The sequence below is a fragment of the Gorilla gorilla genome, chromosome 22 (assembly GCF_029281585.2).
Source record: "Gorilla gorilla gorilla isolate KB3781 chromosome 22, NHGRI_mGorGor1-v2.1_pri, whole genome shotgun sequence".
In the NCBI taxonomy this organism is placed as follows: domain Eukaryota; kingdom Metazoa; phylum Chordata; class Mammalia; order Primates; family Hominidae; genus Gorilla; species Gorilla gorilla.
Genome location: NC_073246.2, coordinates 48,262,349 through 48,281,823, shown reverse-complemented (window position 1 = coordinate 48,281,823; position 19,475 = coordinate 48,262,349). Strand labels below are relative to the sequence as shown.

The following is a 19,475-nucleotide window of genomic DNA, read 5'->3' as shown; positions in this document are numbered from 1 at the left end:
TTGAGGAATACTCCAAAGCCCACAAAATCCCCCACCAAGGTCTAGGCCCTCCCACATACGTACGAGAGCAAAGCCTTTAACAAGGTGCCTGTGATCAAAATAACCCTTCAACTCAGTGTTTTAAAGCCCAGCTTAGGCCAGGTGCGGTGGCTCATACCTGTAATCCCAGCACTTTGGGAGTCAAGGCGGGTGGATCGCCTGAAGTCAGGAGTTCGAGACCAGCCTGGCCAACATGGTGAAGCCCAGTCTCTACTAAAAATACAAAAATTAGCCGCGCATGGTGGCAGGTGCCTATAATCCCAGCTACTTGGGAGGCTGAGACAGAAGAATCACTTGAACCAAGGAGGCGGAGGTTGCAGTGAGCCAAGATTGCGCCACTGCACTCCAGCCTGGCGAAAGAGTGAGACTCCGGCTCAAAAAAAAAAAAAAAAAGCCCAGTTCACAAAGAGACCAGAAGTCCCCACTGATCTCGGCAGCCTGTGAGACACACAGACACCCACACAGGCACACACAGCACGCACGCAGACACGTGACACGCGGTGGAAACACACAGGCAGCGGGGAGAGGCCTGCCCTGGGCTGGGGCAGGGCGCTGGCGCCTTACCTGGTGCACTCCCTGCAGCTCGTGAGCCACGGTTCCGGCGAGCTCTGTGCTTGCTTCGGTTCGCAGGTGGTCCCGCACAGACTGTAGCTCCCCGTCATGTTTCCGCTTCAGTTTCTCCAACTCTTGAGTCAAAATCGTTTGGTGAAGAGAGTCCTTTTTCCGCAGTTGTTCCTCAAAGTCTGCTCGTAAGAGCTCTAGGGCCTGCCTGTGCTCCTCACGGATGGTCTGAAATTCAGACAGGTAACAGGATTCCAAAGAATCAAGGCTGGACAGATGTCTGGTCTCCAGAGCGCTGAGGTCGGCAGCGTGTTTTGTCTGCAGTTCGGCCACACGTGCAGCCAGCAGAGCCCCCTGCTTGCTCTCTAAGGAGGCTGTCAGCTCGCCCAACGCGGCCTGGTGTCTGGCCTCGAGCTCCGCCGTCACTGACAGGAGCTGCTGCTGGTGTCTCTTCTGGAGGAGCTGCAGCTCGCGGGCATGCTGCTCCTGGGCCTCCTGCAGGAAGGCATCTTGTTCCGCACTGAATTTCTCGGTGATCTCTTTACGTTCCTCTAAAAACCTGCAGCAACAAAGTGAACACAGGACAGTTAAACATGCATCAGGAAGCATTGACCCTTGCAAAAGCCAAGTCAGTTTCCCACAGGAAACGCCACTTCAACTGTTCAGGTCATCGTTTCGGGATTTTAACTGCTCTTACTACTTTTCCCTCGACCACCAGAAATAGTAAGTGGGAGAGTGAAGAGGCCCCATGAAGCCAGAGGAGCCCAGAGGCCAAAGACCAAAGCCATGGGAGTCGCCAGGTCACAGACCACAGGTAGGAACCAGCGCCCTCAGCAAGAGATGGCACACACACATCCCCGCCAGAGCCATGCACGGCAGGCACAACCGACCTCCTACTCACACCACAGCGTCCGAGCCAGCTCCCAACCAAGAATCCCAAGGTAATCTCTGCTCCTCAACAGGGAAGGGGCACTGCCCATGGGGAGGGCGAGGCCTGAGAACCCCATAGCAGTGAATAGAACCCCATGGCAGTGAATTGAACTCCATGGCAGTGAATTGAACCCCAAGGCAGTGAATAGAACCCCACGGCAGTGAATAGAACCCCACGACAGTGAACAGAACTCCATGGCAGGGAATAGAACCCCACGGGAGTGAACAGAACCCCACGGCAGTGAACAGAACCCCACGGCAGTGAACAGAACCCCACGGGAGTGAACAGAACCCCACGGCAGTGAACAGAATCCCACGGGAGTGAACAGAACCCCATGACAGTGAACAGAACCCCACGGGAGTGAACAGAACCCCACGGCAGTGAGGAGAACTCCATGGCAGTGAACAGAACCCCACGGGAGTGAACAGAACCCCACGGCAGTGAACAGAACCCCACGGCAGTGAACAGAACCCCACGGGAGTGAACAGAACCCCACGGCAGTGAACAGAACCCCACGGCAGTGAGGAGAACCCCACGGCAGTGAATGAATAGAACCCCACGGCAGTGAACAGAACCCCATGGCAGTGAACAGAACCCCACGGGAGTGAACAGAACCCCACGGGAGTGAACAGAACCCCACAGCAGTGAGGAGAACCCCATGGCAGTGAGGAGAACCCCATGGCAGTGAATGAATAGAACCCCATGGAAGTGAACAGAACCCCACGGCAGTGAACAGAACCCCACAGCAGTGAACAGAACCCCACAGCAGTGAGGAGAACCCCACGGCAGTGAGGAGAACCCCATGGCAGTGAGGAGAACCCCATGGCAGTGAGGAGAACCCCATGGCAGTGAGGAGAACCCCATGGCAGTGAATGAATAGAACCCCATGGAAGTGAACAGAACCCCATGGCAGTGAACAGAACCCCACGGCAGTGAACAGAACCCCACAGCAGTGAACAGAACCCCACGGAAGTGAACAGAACCCCACAGCAGTGAGGAGAACCCCATGGCAGTGAATGAATAGAACCCCATGGAAGTGAACAGAACCCCACGGGAGTGAACAGAAACCCACGGCAGTGAACAGAACCCCACGGGAGTGAACAGAACCCCACGGCAGTGAGGAGAACCCCATGGCAGTGAATGAATAGAACCCCATGGAAGTGAACAGAACCCCATGGCAGTGAACAGAACCCCACGGGAGTGAACAGAACCCCACGGGAGTGAACAGAACCCCACAGCAGTGAATAGAACCCCATGGCAGTGAATGAATAGAACCCCATGGAAGTGAACAGAACCCCGTGGCAGTGAACTAAGGAGGTGCAGGCGGCACTCAGGGCCAAAGACAGAGGCAGGGAGAGTCCTCACAGAAGGACCTGCTCCCATCAGGAGGCCAAAGAGCCTGGAGCTGGAGGGTCCTGCAAAATGCCAAGGCCTCCAATGGGCACTGGCGACATAGGACGGATGGCAAGAGGCACGGGCACCTCTGCGCCTGGAAGCCTCTCCTGAGGGCCTCCTTGGTTCAGCTCTACCACGAAGTGCATGTCGTAGCCTGGTGAGAAGAGCATCCTGCTCGTGTTCATGCAGCCCCAGTGACCTGAACGTGAGTTTCTCCAATTCCTAAGCAGGGCCCTGTGCGGCTCTGGTTGCTGGGGAAGGGCTGGGTGGGGCAGACAGATGAGAAGGGTACAGCCCAGGGACTGAGGCTCGCAAAAAGGGTCAGCACCAACAGGCAAAGAACCCAATCACTTTCTAAACCTCTTGAAAACTTCAAAGAAGAGTGTGTGTGTTTTAGAAAAACATGCTTATTTTTAAAAATCACCTGTTTAAGTTAAAAAAAACACAAAAATGCTTAGTGGATAAACTCCATGTCCTTATGACGCCTATAAAAGAAATTTAGCTTCTGCTGTTCAAATCTTAAAACACATGAAGAACAACAGAGACAATGACTGATCCCCGCCCCTGACACCCACCCAGGGAGTGCAGACTTGGGGGGCTTCGGGGCGGCGGCTGCCAGCCTGCCTGTCCAAACACAAAGCTGTCCCACTGTGGCCGGGGGGCTTCGAGGTGGTGGCTGCCAGCCTGCCCGTCCAAGCACAAAGCTGTCCCCATTGCGGCCTGGGGGCTTCGGGACAGCAACTACCAGCCTGCCCGTCCGAGCACAAAGCTGTCCCACTGCGGCCGGGGGGCTCCGGGACGGCGACTGCTAGCCTGCCCGTCCGAGCACAAAGCTGTCCCACTGCGGCCAGGGGGCTTCGGGACGGCAACTACCAGCCTGCCCGTCCGAACACAAAGCTGTCCCACTGCAATTAGGCTGAAAACCTAGAGCGCCACACCTTGTTCCAGCTCCCTCCAGACCTTTTCGCCCAGTGGAGCCCACAGCGCCTCCTCCCAGGAGCCTGCCCACCTTCTACCCTCCACGGTGTCTGGCCTCACAGGGACTGCAGATGGCATCACTGCAAACCCACCTGCTCCGGGCCAGCATCAGCTGCAGGGCGCAGTCTTCCTTCACGTGGAGCGCGGCAAGCTCCCCGTCCTGGGCTGTGGGCGTCTCCCGCCCACACTGGCTGCAATGCAGGGCGTCGTCTGAAGTGAGGTCCTGTTCCAGCTGCTGCAGGCGACCCTGCTGCTCCGTCAAGGACCTCTCCAGATCCAGGATCTGGGCTGCCTGTTGGTCCTGAAGCTGCCTCATTTCAGCTTCTCGAAGCTCAAACTTGTTTATGATGGTCTGTTTCTCGGATTCAGCCTTTTCTCTCAGTTCAAGTAGCATCAACGTTAACTTCTCCTCAGCTTCCCGCTGTAGCTCCTCCTTCATAACTTTCCAGTCCGTTTCTTTTCTTTGGAATTCCTGTTTCATCAGCTCAGTCTTTTGCTTAGCATTATTTAGTTCCTTCTGGTGGTCTTCAATTAGATTGTGTTTTACCTACAGACAACATAATTTCATTTAGGAGGAAAGACGCTAATGGAAGAGATTATTAGAAGAGACAACCCAAACCCACCTCTGAAGACAGGGAATTTTCACCACACACACACACCCATTACGCTGCACACAGCAACGGGAATGATTCTAATGTTGATGACAATGCAAGAAACCTAAAGTGGACAAGTCTAAAACTAAATAAAATGCCTCGTACATCCTGGCACCGAGAACCGACTGTTTTTTATCTCTGGAGCCCGTGGCCTTGACAGCAACCAACAACCGAAGGCAGCACACATCAGCCGCGCAAAGGCAGCAGCCGGAGGCTTCTTTGTTCAGACCAAGACCAGTGGCAGGACTCAGACCGGCCGCAGGCCTCTGTTAGGGGAACGCCTACCCCACAGATAGCGCTGGGCCACTGCAGCAAGCACGACCGGATGCCCAGGAGGCAAGAGCAGCCAATGGTGTGATGCTCCCGATCTGTACAAGGTCAACGCCAGGACAATGAAAGACCTTGAGCAAGGGGTGGACGAACTGCAAGGCACACTGTAAAGGGATCCTGTGCAGAGGGGGATGAAGGAGAATGCAGAGGGCAAATATCCTAACCTTTTTTTTTTTTTGAGACAGGGTCTGTCGCCCAGGCTGGAGTGCAGGGGCACAATCACAGCTCACTGCAGCCTCGAACTCCTGGGCTCAAGCAATCCTTTATAGAGACAGGTTTCTGCATGTTGCCCAGGCTGATCTTGAACTCCTGAGCTCAAGCAATCCGCCTGCCTCAGCCTCCCAAAGTGCTGGGATTGTTACAGGTGTGAGCCACCGTGCCTGACTTCCTGACTTTCAAAGAGAAAGAAAGTAGGTCAATAAACTACTGAACTCATCAAAAAGAAACAAACAAAAAACCCAAAAAAAGGCATGTAAGATTGACCTCCACTCCTTATTTAAAAATTAAGTTATTAAAGTTTAGGGTGCTACTTCTGGTGATGCCTGTGCACCTCGCCAGACCAGCCCTCCAGAGACAACCACTATGAACTGAACAGAACGTACAAAAAAACCTGAAGGCTGTGGAGAGATCCACAAGCAGACAGACCCTGCAGAGGGCTGGACATTCAGAAGGAAGAAACGGCACTGGGCCATGGTTCTTTTTCCAGCTTTTCAGTAAGAGTAGTATCTGTCCATGCCCCACACACAGAAATCCCAAATCCCTCACGTGAGCCAGAGTAACTGTAGAGTGAGGGAGGAAAGAGAGCTGCAACGCCTGGGAAGGAACCCGCCCACGTCTCAGGCTGACCCCGATCTGTACGTACGAGGGGCAGACTCCAAAAGCAAGCAAGCCGGCTAAAGCTACAAGAACTGAATTAACACCATGCCGCAGCCCAGCGCAGACTCAGGGGAGCATGGAGTCTGAAGTCACCCAAGTGAACTGCCTGCTGCAACAGAAAACTAACACTCTCCAGAGGAGCAGGACAGAACCCAAAGTCTCCAAATCTATCACTCACAGTGTCCAGGATGCAACCTGAACCCAGCTGACCCACAAATAAGCAGGAAAACGTGACCCCTGCTGAAGAGAAAACACAATCAATGGAAACCAACACCAAGACAAAACAGATCATAAAATCTGCAGAGAAGGATTTTAAACATCTTTAAATCCTGAACAAGAAACCTGTCACCTTAGACTTTTTTTTGCCACAAAAATACTCCTCAAGAATCAAGGTAAAATAGACTTCAAAAAACGGAGAAGATGTGTGCAGTACAGCAAGAGATGCTGAAGGAGATCCTTCACGCTGAAGGGAATGACGCCAAACACTCAGATCTTCAAGAAATGAAGAGCACCAGAAATGGCAAGTATAAGGCCATTTTTCCTCTTAATTTCTTTCAAACACATGTTTTCCAAAGCAAATCTCCTGACACTGCAAGAGGTGGATGTGATGTCTAGTCTATGAAAACTGCAGCACAGAAGACGAAGCGGAGGTGACAAAAGCACCTGTGCAGTTAGAGGTCACAGTTTACACAACGCAGCATCATGGTGACTCTCAGTAGACTGTACTGATAAAAGACAAGGTTAAGAATGTGTATTCTTTTTTTTCTCTTTTCTTTGAGATGGAGTCTCGCTCTGCCGCTCAGGCTGGAATGCAGTGGCGTGATCACGGCTCACTGCAACCTCTGCTTCCTGGTTTCAAGCGATTCTCCTGCCTCAGGCCCCCGAGTAGCTGGGATTATAGGCATGCACCACCATGCTCGGCTAATTTTTTTATTTTATTTTTTAGTAAAGACAGGGTTTCCCCATGTTGGCCAGGCTGGTCTCAAACTCCTGACCTTGGGTGATCCACCCGCCTCCCAAAGTGCTGGGATTACTGGCCTGAGCCACCATGCCGGGCCAAGAATGTGTATTTTAATCCCTGGAGCAACTATTAAAAACATAATGCAAAGAGGAATAACTTAATATGTCAACAGATACATTAAAATCAGTTCTAGAAAATATTCAAATAATCCAAAAACACAAGAAAAAAGAAAAAGCAGAACCATGACCACCAGACGCATCTCACAGAAAATGAACAGTGAAACGGGAAGACCTAAATCAACCACATCAGTAATTACATTAAACATTTATAGACTCAGCACTGCAACTGAAAGGCAGAGATTATCAGAATGGATTAAAAATTGCCAACTATGGCCAGGTGTGGTGGCTCACGCCTGTAATCCCAGCACTTTGGGAGGCCGAGGTGGGCAGATCACGAAGTCAGGAGATTGAGACCATCCTGGCTAACATGGTGAAACCCCGTCTCTACTAAAAATATAAAAAATTAGCTGGGCGTGGTGGCAGGCGCCTGTAGTCCCAGCTACTCGGGAGGCTGAGTCAGGAGAATGGCGTGAACCTGGGAGGCGGAGCTTGCAGTGGGCAGATATCGCACCACTGCACTCCAGCCTGGGCGACAGAGCAATATTCCGTCTCAAAAAAAAAAAAAAAAAAAAAGCCGGCGCGGTGGCTCACGCCTGTAATCCCAACACTGTGGGAGTCCGAGGCAGGCGGATCACGAGGTCAGGAGATCGAGAACATCCTGACTAACACGGTGAAACCTCATCTCTACTAAAAATGTAAAAAAAAACTAGCCAGGCATGGTGGCGGGCGCCTGTAGTCCCAGGTACTCGGAGAGGCTGAGCCAGGAGAATGGCATGAACCCGGGAGGCGGAGGTTGCAGTGAGCCGAGATCGTGCCACTGCACTCCAGCCTGGGCAACAGAGTGAGATTCCGTCTTTAAAAAAAAAAAAAAAAAAAAAAAAAAAAAATTGCCAACTATATGCTGTCCACATAAAATGCACTTTACTTTGAATAGATTAAAAGTAGGCCAGGTGCAGTGGCTCACATCTGTAATCCCAGCACTTTGGGAGGCCGAGGCGGGTGGATCACTCGAGCCCAAGAGCTTGAGACCAGCCTGGACAACACGGCAAAACCCCATCTCTACAAAAAATACAAAAATTAGCTCAGCACGGTAGTGTGCACCTGTACTCCCAGTTACTTGGGAGGCTGAGGTAGGAGGATCCCTTGAGCCTGGGAGGAAGAGGCTGCAGTGAGCCAAGACTGTGCCACTGCACTCCAGCCTGGGCAATAGCCTGTCTCAAAAAAAAAAGAAAAAAAAAAAAAAGTAAAACAAATAAAAAAAGATACACCAGACAAAAGGCACATGAAGGTTGGAATGACTGTATTGATAAAAGACGAGGCTGGGTACGGTAGCTCACGCCTGTAAACCCAAAAATTTGGGAGGCTGAGGCGGGCAGATCATGAGGTCAGGAGTTCGAGACCAGCCTGGCCAACATAATGAAACCCCGTCTCTATTAAAAATACAAAAATTAGCCGGGTGTGGTGGCACGTGCCTGTAGTCCCAGCTACTCGGGAGGCTGAGGCAGCAGAATCGCTTGAAACCGGGAGGCGGAGGGTACAGTGAGCCAAGATCGCGCCTCTACACTCCACCCTGGCGACAGAGTGAGACTCCGTCTCAAAAAAAAAACCAAAAAGAAAAAACAAAAAAAAAAAACAGGTGTATTTTTGGACAGAATACTACAAGACAGAAAAGGGTGAATTTTTAGGAAGACATTACAATCACAAATGTGTACACGTGTAACAACAGAGCTTCCACATACTCAAAACAAGAATTAAAATTAACAAGAGAGAAATCCACAGTCCTCTCCCCATAATTGATATAAGGAGGTAAAATGGTGGCCTGTGAAAAGCATAAAGACATGAGCATCAAAAAGTCACCTGGAGCCAGGTGCGGTGGCTCACGCCTGTAATCCCAACACTTTGGGAGGCCAAGGCGGGCATATCACTTGAGATCAGGAGTTTGAGACCAGCCTGGCCAACATGGTGAAACCCTGTCTCTACTAAAAATACAAAAATTAGCTGGGCATGGTTGGGTGCAGTGGCTCACACCTGTAATCCCAACACTTTGGGAGGCTGAGGCAGGTGGATCAAGAGGTCAGGAGATCGAGACCATCCTGGCTAACACGGTGAAACCTCGTCTCTACTAAAAATACAAAAGAAAAAAAAAATTAGTCAGGCATGGTGACGGGCACCTGTCTTCCCAGCTACTCAGGAGGCTGAGGCAGGAGAATGTCATGAACCCAGGAGGCAGAGCTTGCAGTGAGCTGAGATTGCGCCACTGCGCTCCAGCCTGGGTGACAAAGCGAGACTCCATCTCAAAAAAAATAAAAAAAAATAAAAAAAATTAGCCAGGCATGGTGGTGTGTACCTGTAATCCCAGCTACTAGGGAGGCTGAGGCAAGAGAATCACTTGAACCCGGGAGGTGAAGGTTGCAGTGAGCTGAGATCGCGCCACTGCGCTCCAGCCTGGGCGACAGAGCAAGACTCAGTCCCCCCCCCAAAAAAAAAAAAAAAAAAACAACAACAACAACAACAACAACAAAAGTCACTTGGGAAGTCTGTCTTCAGCCAACAGTGCCAGAGAAGGCCACACACTGGTGGCTGCAGGTGCCATCGGCACATGACCATCGGCCCACCTACCGCCTGCCCAGCTCCCCACAGGGCTCCACCCTTACCTCTATTTTGCTGGAAGTCCTTACCAACACCTGCATTTAACAAACAGCATGGGATCAGACTTGCAGGTCATCATAGCTTCCTATGAAGCTGTCTCTTGATGGAGAATGAAAATCATTCTCAGGAAGACATTCACAGGGAGAAGCAAAGGGGTGGGAGAAGCAGGACACAAATAGAAATGAAAACACTGTCACAAGCATGAGGTTGAGTCAGAACACACATGACAAGACATGACAATTTCAGTCACTTTAACTCCACTGCTCCAGCACGGGACGGACCCTGAGCTGCCCTGTCGGTTCACCTGAACTCCACTGCTCCGGCACGGGACGGACCCTGAGCTGCCCTGTCGGTTCACCTGAACTCCACTGCTCCGGCACGGGACGGACCCTGAGCTGCCCTGTCGGTTCACCTGAACTCCACTGCTCCGGCACGGGACGGACCCTGAGCTGCCCTGTCGGTTCACTTGAACTCCACTGCTCTGGCACAGGACGGACCCTGAGCTGCCCTGGCTGTAACCAAGCCCGTCGGGCCATGTGGAGGCTGCTGTCATGTTGCTTTGTCATCGTTTATGACGGCATGGCAGTGTCCTCACACTTGCAAATGGCGAGGAAGGGAGTCAGAGGGTGCCTCTTCCACAGGTGCAAAACAGCACAGGAAGAGCCTGGGGAACGTGGATGCAATTTAAGACTTGGGGTGAGCATCAGAGGCCAGCCACGTGCTTGGCACCCGGGCTTGTGCCTCCTCCCAGAGCCCTCTTAGGACACCTGGACAGTTTCCCTAAGAAATCTTGACTCAGAGGGCCGGGTGTGGTGGCTCACACCTGTAATCCCAGCACTGTAGGAGGCCAAGGCAGGCAGATCACTTGAGGTCAGGCATCTGACACCTGCCTGGCCAACAAGGTGAAACCCTGTCTCTACAAAAAAATACAAAAATTAGCCAGGCATGGTGGCATACGTTTGTAATCCCAGCTATCAGGGGACCACTTGAAATCAGGAAGCAGAGGTTGCAGTGAGCTGAGACTGTGCCACTGCACTCCAGCCTGGGCAACAGAATGAGACTGTCTCAAAACAAAACAAAACAAAAAGAAATCTTCACTCAGAACTTCACTTTCGCCCCTGTGCTGACCCTGACGAGATTCTATCCAACCGCCACCCACTACTGGCATTGCCAGGAATAGTTTCAAGAATTTATGGGACTGTCGCCCTTACAAATGTGGCACGTACAGCACTGGGCTGTCCGCAGGACGCCCCTCCATACACAAGGATACAAGCCTTCCAGGTGGAAGAGAGCGAGGACTCGGGCGGGAAGCACTGGGCTGTGGAGTCATGACTCACCTTCTCCAAATCGTCCTTCAGACGGGTTTCATGCTGCAACTTCTCGTACAAATTTCTATTTTCTATTTTTAGGAGTTCAATTTCTTCCTTGAGCTCAGTCTGAAGAAGCGAAAGTTGCACCTTGTGCTCAGTTTCCAGACCCAAGACTCTAGCTGCCACCTCTGTGTCGGCCTCCAAGTCCCCGTCCTGCACACCCTGGAGATGCACCCAGGGAAGCTCTGTGTGGAAAAGGAGCAGGGAAGACAGTCAGGCCGGTGCCGGCCCTCGATGGAGCCCACAGTCCGCACAGGCAGAACGGCAACCTATAAATGCTTCTGACAGCAGACACTGTGGATTTTCAAGCTCTGTGCTGACTCAGGGATGAAACCAGGCACGGCTCTCTCAAGTCTCCCCTCCCTTTTGGGACACCTCCATGCTGCCCCAGCACAGTGCCGTCCCGAGTCACAGGGATGTCCTGGGCCCACAAGACAGCCACACGACCCGCCCAGGCTACTCCTTCAGGTCAGGTGTGACATGTGACCCTCCATGAGTTCCTGAGTGAGCCTCATGCCTGTGACCAGATGTGGGCACACATGTGTCACCCAGGGTCTATGAGGCAGCCACAAGGACAGGGCCTGAGCTCAGGGGCCTGCCAGGGTTCCTGTCCCAGCACCTCCCCCTGCTGTTCTGTGCCCGAGCACGCTACCCCCACCGGCCCATCTCTTCTTCTGCAGAAGAGGAAAAAAGCAGAAGGGACTAGGTGCTAGCCAGGCACCAGTGGTGCCAACGACCATGGGCATCAAGGGGTGGCTGTGGGGACAATTGTGGTGCAGGACAGGCAGGAGTGAGGACCAGATGCAGGCACCGCTGCACCACCCCCAGCTTGAAGGAGGCCCAGGCAGGCCCAGGCTTCTCTCAACTTGGCCACAGCCCAGAATGGAGTCAGATCACACACCTCCCAGCAGGACCCGCAGCCTCAGCCCCTCACCCCCACCATGGACGGCAGCCCCACCATCAGCACAGTCCACGCCAGTGGCCAGGGCTGCCTGCCCCTCCTGGAACCCGTCAGTGGCCACTGTCCGGCGCCATGGGACCGTGACTCTGGGATGACTGCAGTTTCCTCTCCGTCACCTTCTGACCCCACAGCCCTGTGCCCCGTGCCCTGTCTAGGCATCCCACCTTCTGACCCCACAGCTCTGTGCCCCGCGCCCTGCCTGGACATCCCACAACCTTAGTCTGACTAGGCGAGCTGGGGTACCTGGGCCTGCTGGGAGCAGAGCAGGATCCTGGAAAAGCCTCCCCTGGGCCCAGTGGACACACATTCTCCCTCCAGAGGTGAATGGTCACCATGTCCATCCAGCAATCCCCATGACCCCCAGGGTGGCCGCCCAGGTCAGACCTGCCCTGCTGGGGCGATGGCCCAGGACACGCACTCCTGCCCAGCCAGTGACCCCGCCTCTAACGCCAAACCCTCATCAGGACACACTCTGTTGCGGTGCCAGCCCCAGAAGAAGAGGTCGGAGCACTCAGCTGCTTCACGGAGGACTTGGATCGAACCCAGGCACCCAGTCTCCCCGAGAACGTCCCCCAGACCCGGGACCTGCCGACACCATGGCGAGGCGGGAGGGGCCCACCTTGGCTGTGCCCTTCAGAGGGCTCCAGACGCCACCCGTGTCCCAATGCTGAAGTCTCTACGCAGCATCTGTCTGAGACATGCCCCTCGTTCTGGATGCAGAGGGGAGACTCCAGCACTTCCAACTGGTGCCTGTGGCTTTCTTCTAACTCCGCCTGGAAGCGTGGCAGGCTCTCCTACAGAGAAACCACGTGGGACAAGCATGTTAGTGAGCCAAGCTACCTCGCTCGCAGCTATAACCCTCAAAGGTGTTTCCTGCTATGCACAAAGAAAACTCAAACCTCACTAGGTTCATGAGACCACACGCTGCACCCTGGTGAACCCCGCCAGCCCACTGGCGTGCTTACATGCTCTCCCGCCCACACCCGTCTCTCAGCCAGGCCTCCGGAAGACATACAGGAATTGGTGGCACTGACAGGGACTGGTGCTCCTCAGGGCGGCAGGGCCCTGGACCGGGCAGACCTCTCCTCAATTCTCTCAGCAGCAAGGTCGGTAGGGCATGTGCCCCTCGCGTCTCTCCTGGTGGCCTCACATCTCAGGGCTGGGCTCTCAAGGCCAGCCTCCTGTGACCACTGCCCACTAACAGCTGTGTCCTCATCACACCCACGCGCAGAGGCAGGGGTTGGCTCTCAGGGGATACACGATTGCCTGGTGGGGCTACCCACCCCAGCCCTTCCTGGGTTCTCTCTGGTGCAAGGCCTGCTCGTGGGAAGGTCCTGGCTGCCTGTTCCAGCTGGGCCCTTGCCCTTCTCTGGCATTTCCCCCATAGCCTCTTGTGCAGCAAATTCTGTGTTGGGGTCCGCTTTGCAGGGAACTCAAACTGGCACACAGCCCGCTGCCACCCTGGCCTGGACACCCTGTGGCCTCCAGCAGGCCCAGGGACCCTGCTCCAGAGTGAGGGCTCCTGGCCGCTGAGCCCAGATGCCCCGAGTTCCCCTCCACTGGTTCCACCGTGCAACAAGCCACGCGGTGCTGCCCCTGCATCTCCTCCCTGCCCTCCCATGTGTCCCCCAGAGCCCAATGCCAGTCCCCTGCGTCTCCTCCCTGCCCTCCTGTGTGTCCCCCGGAGCCCGACACCGGCCCCCTGCGTCTCCTCCCTGCCCTCCCGCGTGTCCCCCGGAGCCCAACGCCGGGCTTGCTCATGCTGCACAGCAAGTGCTCCACAGCCACACGTACTGCTGGGCACCACACTGGCAGCACAGACCCAGAACAGTCTATCATCCCAGAAGCTCCGTTTGAACAGTTTGCCCCACAGAAGTTAAAGGTGACAGAAGTCGCAGCATGGAAGCAACTCAAGGAAGAAACACAAAAGCCAGCAGACGCTCCGTGTGGACTCAAAGCAAAGACACAATTTCACACCCTTCGAACTGCCACTGTCAAGTCTGACGAATGCAGCCCACTGCAGGGTGGAGGCCTTGCCCACAGCCAGGGCATCCCGGGGCTGAGGGAGGGGCTCCAGCTCCCCCGGCCACCCCCTTTCCTGATCAAACAGTGCATGGTGAGGCCCACCGCGGAGCAGCAGTGAAGTCGGGGCAGCATCCGCAAGCAGCCTTCCTCCCCTGGACAAGGTGGGAGGGACGGAAACACAGGCTCTATAATGTGGAAGACGCAGGGCTGGAAGGTCAAGAGCACAGGACTCCCCCACTTCTCAGCGTGCGGCCAATTACCTTATGTCGCTCAGGCTCGAGTTCATCAACGTGATCTTTTCTTCCTTTCTCAGGTTTCTCTTCTAAACCCACACAGGACAACCTGAAGGGAAAACATTTTATAAAAGCTTTACACACGTACCCCTTTTCCATGTGTGCACCATTCCCTCCCCAGGACCGACTGCTCACAGCAGAGGCGCCTCCTCGTGCTTCCAGTCAAGGACGGGCAATGCCCATGTGCAGGGAACCATGGCAGTCAAAGCCAGAGACACGGCACAGGGACATGCAGGTCTGGAAGAGAGTGTGCCCGCCACTGACTCTCTCTCTCTCTCTCTCACACACACACACACACACACACACACACACACACACGCACGCCTGGAGGAGAGCACCCCTGCCACCAACACACACACACACGCCTGGAGGAGAGCGCCCCCTGCCACCAACACACACACATGCAGGCCTGGACAAGAGCGTGCCCACTGACTCATGCACACACACACATATGCTGGCCTAGACAAGTGTGTCCACCACCAACATGTACACGCAGGCCTGGACGAGAGTGTGGCCACCAATGGCTCGCACACACACATGCAGGCCACACTCGGGTGCCCGTGCCTGTATCATCTTTTTAATCTGGACCATAAAATGTGTTTGTATAAAAGGCCATTGGTGCCTACTAGCATGAAATCACCAACAAAACTACCCCTGAACTCAGAGCCTGGCCCCTGTATGGCAGGAACTCACTGAGGCTGGAACTACTTTGCTTACCCAACTTCCACAGAGTCCAGAAGAGCATCTTCGCTCGCCCCCTGCAGCCTCTGCTGTAACAGGGTTAGGTCTTCTTGGTAAGTTTTCTCAGCATCCCTTAACTTCTTTTCAAAATAAATCCTCAGTTGCTCCAGTTCGGACTCATGCTGGGTTTTTTCTCGCTGCTTCAGCTGTTCTAAATCTTCCACGTGAGAGGCGCGTGCCAGGAGTTGCTCATGTAGCTCTGCAACATAACGGAGTCAGGCAATCGTCTTAAAATGGGACACCCACAACAAGCCAGGCGAGAGGCAAGAGCCTGGTTACCTGTGGTGGGGGCAGAACTCAGAAAAGGGCCCATCCCAGAACCTGAGAGTGATGAGGGACCCCTACGGCTTAGACTCTCGTACGCCCCTGAATGTGGAGAGCTCTCTCCAAGGGGTGGCAAGAGCCACAGGGCTGGGAGCAAAAGCAGCACTCAAAGTGGCAGGGATGTGGGGGGGCACAGCCAGCAAGGAGACAGACGATGGTCCTGCAGCCCCAGGAAACTGGATCCAGACCAACCTCGAGCCCAGAAGCAGGCTCATCAGGTTGGCACACGACGGCTGACACCTTGATGTGGGCTATGGGGGACCCTGGACAGAAAACCCAGCTGTACCATCTTGGACTTTCTGTAAGCTGACAACTGTGTTGTTTTAGGCCACCAAGTTTGTGATAATTTGTTACACAGCAGCAGAGAAGCAACACGGACCCTAAATGAACTTGTCTCCATGGCTACTACGGTCAGAATACAGCCCGCTGCTCTACAGCAGCTGACAGCCAGCAACGGGCACCCCAGAGAGGGCAAATCGGGGTTCTCTGCATGGGTCCCGAGAGGCAGGACAGAGACAAGCAGAGGACCAAGCCAGAGCCGGAGCCTGCGGGGAGCAGCTGTGCCTGTGGCCCCCTCAGCTTCTCTCTTCTCCAGCCTCCAGCGACAGACAGACCCCCAGAGAAAGATAAATCGACACGCTCTCAGCTGCACCTGGTCCCGGCAGGGCGCAGGGCTGGGAGGCGGAGCCAGGCCTGGTGCCCTGGTGACAGTGGCAGTGTCTCCAGTTCTTTCTCCTAAGTGCTCTTTGCTTCAAATCCCACCACCCACAAGGACAAGTTCGGCCAAAAGGCTCTGTCGGCACATGAATGCCAGGAGACACGCAGTGGCTCGCCCTCCTGTCCTGTGGCCCTGGGCGCCGGTGCCTGAATTGGGCTTGGCCAGCCCCTGCCCTCAGGCACCATCCAAACCCGCTGCACAAAGACCTCTCTGACACGGAACGGGGGGCCTGGGGTCGGGGTCTCCAGAGGTGCTCAGCTATAAGGGGACACCTGGAGCAGAGCTGCCTTCAGCAAGTGGCCTGGAAAGCTGGGGCCACAGGAGCCTGGCAGCAGAATGTGGGGCACTGCCCTGTGACCCCAGACACCAGGTTAGCCCGCACTTGGACAGCACTCAACTGTCCTTCCGAGGCAAACGCTCAGCACCACTGGTAAGCTTTCCTTAGACACGAAGGCACCCCCTGCGAGTGTTGCTCTTGGCCTTGAGGGACACACAGGTGCACGTCACTGCTGCACTGACTTGCTTAGCATAAAACCAGGGCTCTCTCCCACAAAGCAAACCTCCACTTTCCAACCAGACACCTCAACCTTCAGGATGTCAAACAGGTAAATCCACTTTTTTGTGTTTGCTAGAACTGTTAAATTCTGGCTTGGTGTTACAACAATGAAAAACACACAGCTTCAGCTTTTGAGGATCTGAATTTTCCAATACAATTCCTCACCACTCAATTCCTGTCTACTGGTCCTGGCAGAATCAAGCTGGGACCACAAGCGCCTGATCTCTTCTTGTGATTGCGCCTTCAGGTCTTCATATGATGCTTGAAGATTCTCTAACTGGAAAAAGCAAAGCATCCAGGTGAGACCCTAATGAGCTCAAGGCCCCACCCCAGCAGTGACGTGTGTGGTTTTATCTCTGCCACTGCGATCCTAAGGGTAAAAGCTCACATCCCAAACCTGCAGCTCGGAGAAAGCCAGCCACAGCAGAGACCGAGAGAGCTCTGTCCGTGACAAGAGGGATCAGTCAGTGCTGACCCCACAAGGCCAGGCACTTTCAGAATCTCAGGAACTTCCAGGTCTGTCTCAGCTGAGGAGGTGGCACGGCCAGGTTCCATGCCGGCCGCACTGGTGCAGTTTCATCTTGTGCACCTCCCTGCTTCGGTTTAGGGTCACACATACAGACTGCTGAATGGAATTTAGGGAGTCTTACTAGCCCACAGTACCCAAGACTTCCAAATAGGAGGTCTCTCAGTTTCAATACTTTTACATTAAGGAAGCAAGTACCTCCTACACCTTGACACTAAACTTTTCTGTACAATCAGCAAGAGCCCAGCCCAGTGCAGCATGGCGTGATGTCCTCCTGGGTAACGCTACACCTGGGGCTGGCCTGTCCTCCTCGTGGAAACGGCTCCTTCTACCTTTCCCAGTCATGGGCATCAAGACCAGAAGATGCTACCAGCCCCCTCTTTCCCATCTCGGAGGGAGAGACTGCGGGTGTGGAGTGAGCCCCGGCCTGGACTCTCTGCAGGAGAGGAGGGTGTGTGGGCACCAGAGTCCCGCTGGGAGACACAAGGGGCCCAGGACAGGCCTCCCTAAGACCCTAGACCCCAACTACTTCCATATTCTCATGTTTGTAAATCTTTCACACACCACGATTAACCCTATCTCTGATTTATGCTTTAATTTCTTCAACTGATTCTTGGGATACTCAGTTTGAGTCTCAGGTTTGTCAGGCCTCCAATGAGGACCTGGCCACATCGACATTTTGATATGTAGTGCTTCATTAGAAAAGCATCTTGAATACACACAGCAGAAAGAAATGTTTGTTAACTGTTCCTAGGAATCTCGTGTGTACTGGATCACGGTTAGAGGATGTGGCCTTACACTCCTACCTAGTGTTTGCAATTTGTGTAACTGTCTCAGCGACACCTGCAAAGAATATGCATTCCTAAGTACAAGATTGAACATAATTATTAAATCAGTCTCAGAGACTATAGCCTTACACTTTTATTCACCACTAACAGTCTATTTATTTTATTTATTTTATTTTATTTTATTTTATTTATTTGCTTTTGAGACGGAGGCTCGTTCTGTTGCCCAGGATGGAGTGCAGTGGTGAGATCTCAGCTCACTGCAACCTCCACCTCCTAGGTTCAAGTGACTCTCGTGCCTCAGCCTCCCGAGTAGCTGGGATTACAGATGCCCACCACCATGCCTGGCTAATTTTTGTCTCAAACTCCTGAGCTCATGATCTGCCCACCTTGGCCTCCCAAAGTGATACAGTTACAGGTGTGAACCACTGTTCCCAGCCAGTCTCTTTAAATTTAGTACTTAAGTTTTAGCAAATAACACAATACGAAATAGCCCAATTCCAAAATCTGTTAAAACTTCCCTAATATACCAAGTAATTAAATAACGAAGCTGCTGCCCACCTCCAGCTGTTTTTCTTTCTCGCTCTCTTTGAACTTGAACTCCAAGTCTTCTAAACACCGGCCATGCTCGGACTGCAGGTCTTCACGTAACTTCTCAATGGCTGCTTGATGATGACTCTCCAGGTTCCTAAGGGCCCCTAGAAAGGGAAAGCAATGGCACTTGGTTTACAAGACATCACTGTCCTCAACAGCGACCTCAGTGACAATAATGGTGCACCCAGAGCGCTGACACCCAGAGCCCCGTCCTGGGCGCCTCCGGGCCCCTGGTTTGAGCCTCACATGCCTGATAGCGCCAGGGGACATCGCCTACCCATGCCACCCGCCATGAGGGTCAAGCTGGAACACACAACCCTGGAGTATGAAAAGTGAACAAGCACAATGCTGCTGCTTTGTAATAATTTAGCAACTGAACATGCCAAGAAAAATCTCTGAAACAAAGATCAGGAAGGTTTAAGGACCCTGAGAGACCTGTGACCCATGACGGCCACCAGCGTGTCACACGTGCATGGAGCCATCCAGCACTTAGAAGCAAGGTAGGAAACGTGCGCAATGACGCACGGTGACATGAACGACATTCCTTCCAGTACTACCCAGGAAAATTCAGTCCCACTCCAAACTTGCTCATTTCCATTACTTACGTTCAGCCTGGTTTTTGTCTTGAAAAATCTTCTCCAACTCAGCTCTCTGTTCTGCCAATTCTTTCTGAAACTGGTTTTGTAAATCCTCCATTTCTGATTGATGCTTTGCAGACAATTCTTTGCGTAGATTTTCTAAACATAAATCTTTTTCAGATTCCCAATCTTCCTTCAGGGTCTAATTTAAAAGAAAAAAAAATTAAACTCAATAGTTGATTATCTGTGCTAAAGAAATTTAAATCACACAGTCAAAACCTATGAGCAGGCCAGGCAACATGGCTCATGTCTGTAATTCCAGCACTTTGAGAGGCTGAGGCAGGCAGATCGCCTGAGCCCAGGAGTTAGGGTTACAGACCAGCCTGGGCAACATAGTGAGACCCCATCTCTACAAAAAAAATACAAAAATTAGTGGGATGTGGTGGCATGCGCCTATAGTCCCAGCTACTCGGGAGGCTGAGGCAGGAGGATCAATTGAGCCCAGGAGGTCA

The 19,475-nt window shown here is 53.3% G+C and overlaps 1 protein-coding gene across 14 annotated transcripts in view; it reads right to left on the bottom strand.

The window, feature by feature from the left end:
* The window catches only part of PCNT (pericentrin), a 122,111-nt gene that overhangs the window by 76,687 nt on the left and 25,949 nt on the right, over positions 1-19,475 (bottom strand). For all 14 annotated transcript variants that reach the window (XM_055373800.2, XM_055373809.2, XM_055373810.2 and 11 more), the window contains 9 exons: positions 18,991-19,165; positions 18,353-18,489; positions 16,646-16,757; positions 14,859-15,081; positions 14,109-14,190; positions 12,443-12,617; positions 10,830-11,047; positions 3,997-4,451; positions 604-1,159 (listed from right to left, as the gene is read on the bottom strand). In XM_055373800.2, the coding sequence (XP_055229775.1) occupies positions 604-1,159; positions 3,997-4,451; positions 10,830-11,047; positions 12,443-12,617; positions 14,109-14,190; positions 14,859-15,081; positions 16,646-16,757; positions 18,353-18,489; positions 18,991-19,165 (2,133 nt within the window). The remainder of the gene's footprint in view (positions 1-603; positions 1,160-3,996; positions 4,452-10,829; positions 11,048-12,442; positions 12,618-14,108; positions 14,191-14,858; positions 15,082-16,645; positions 16,758-18,352; positions 18,490-18,990; positions 19,166-19,475) is intronic.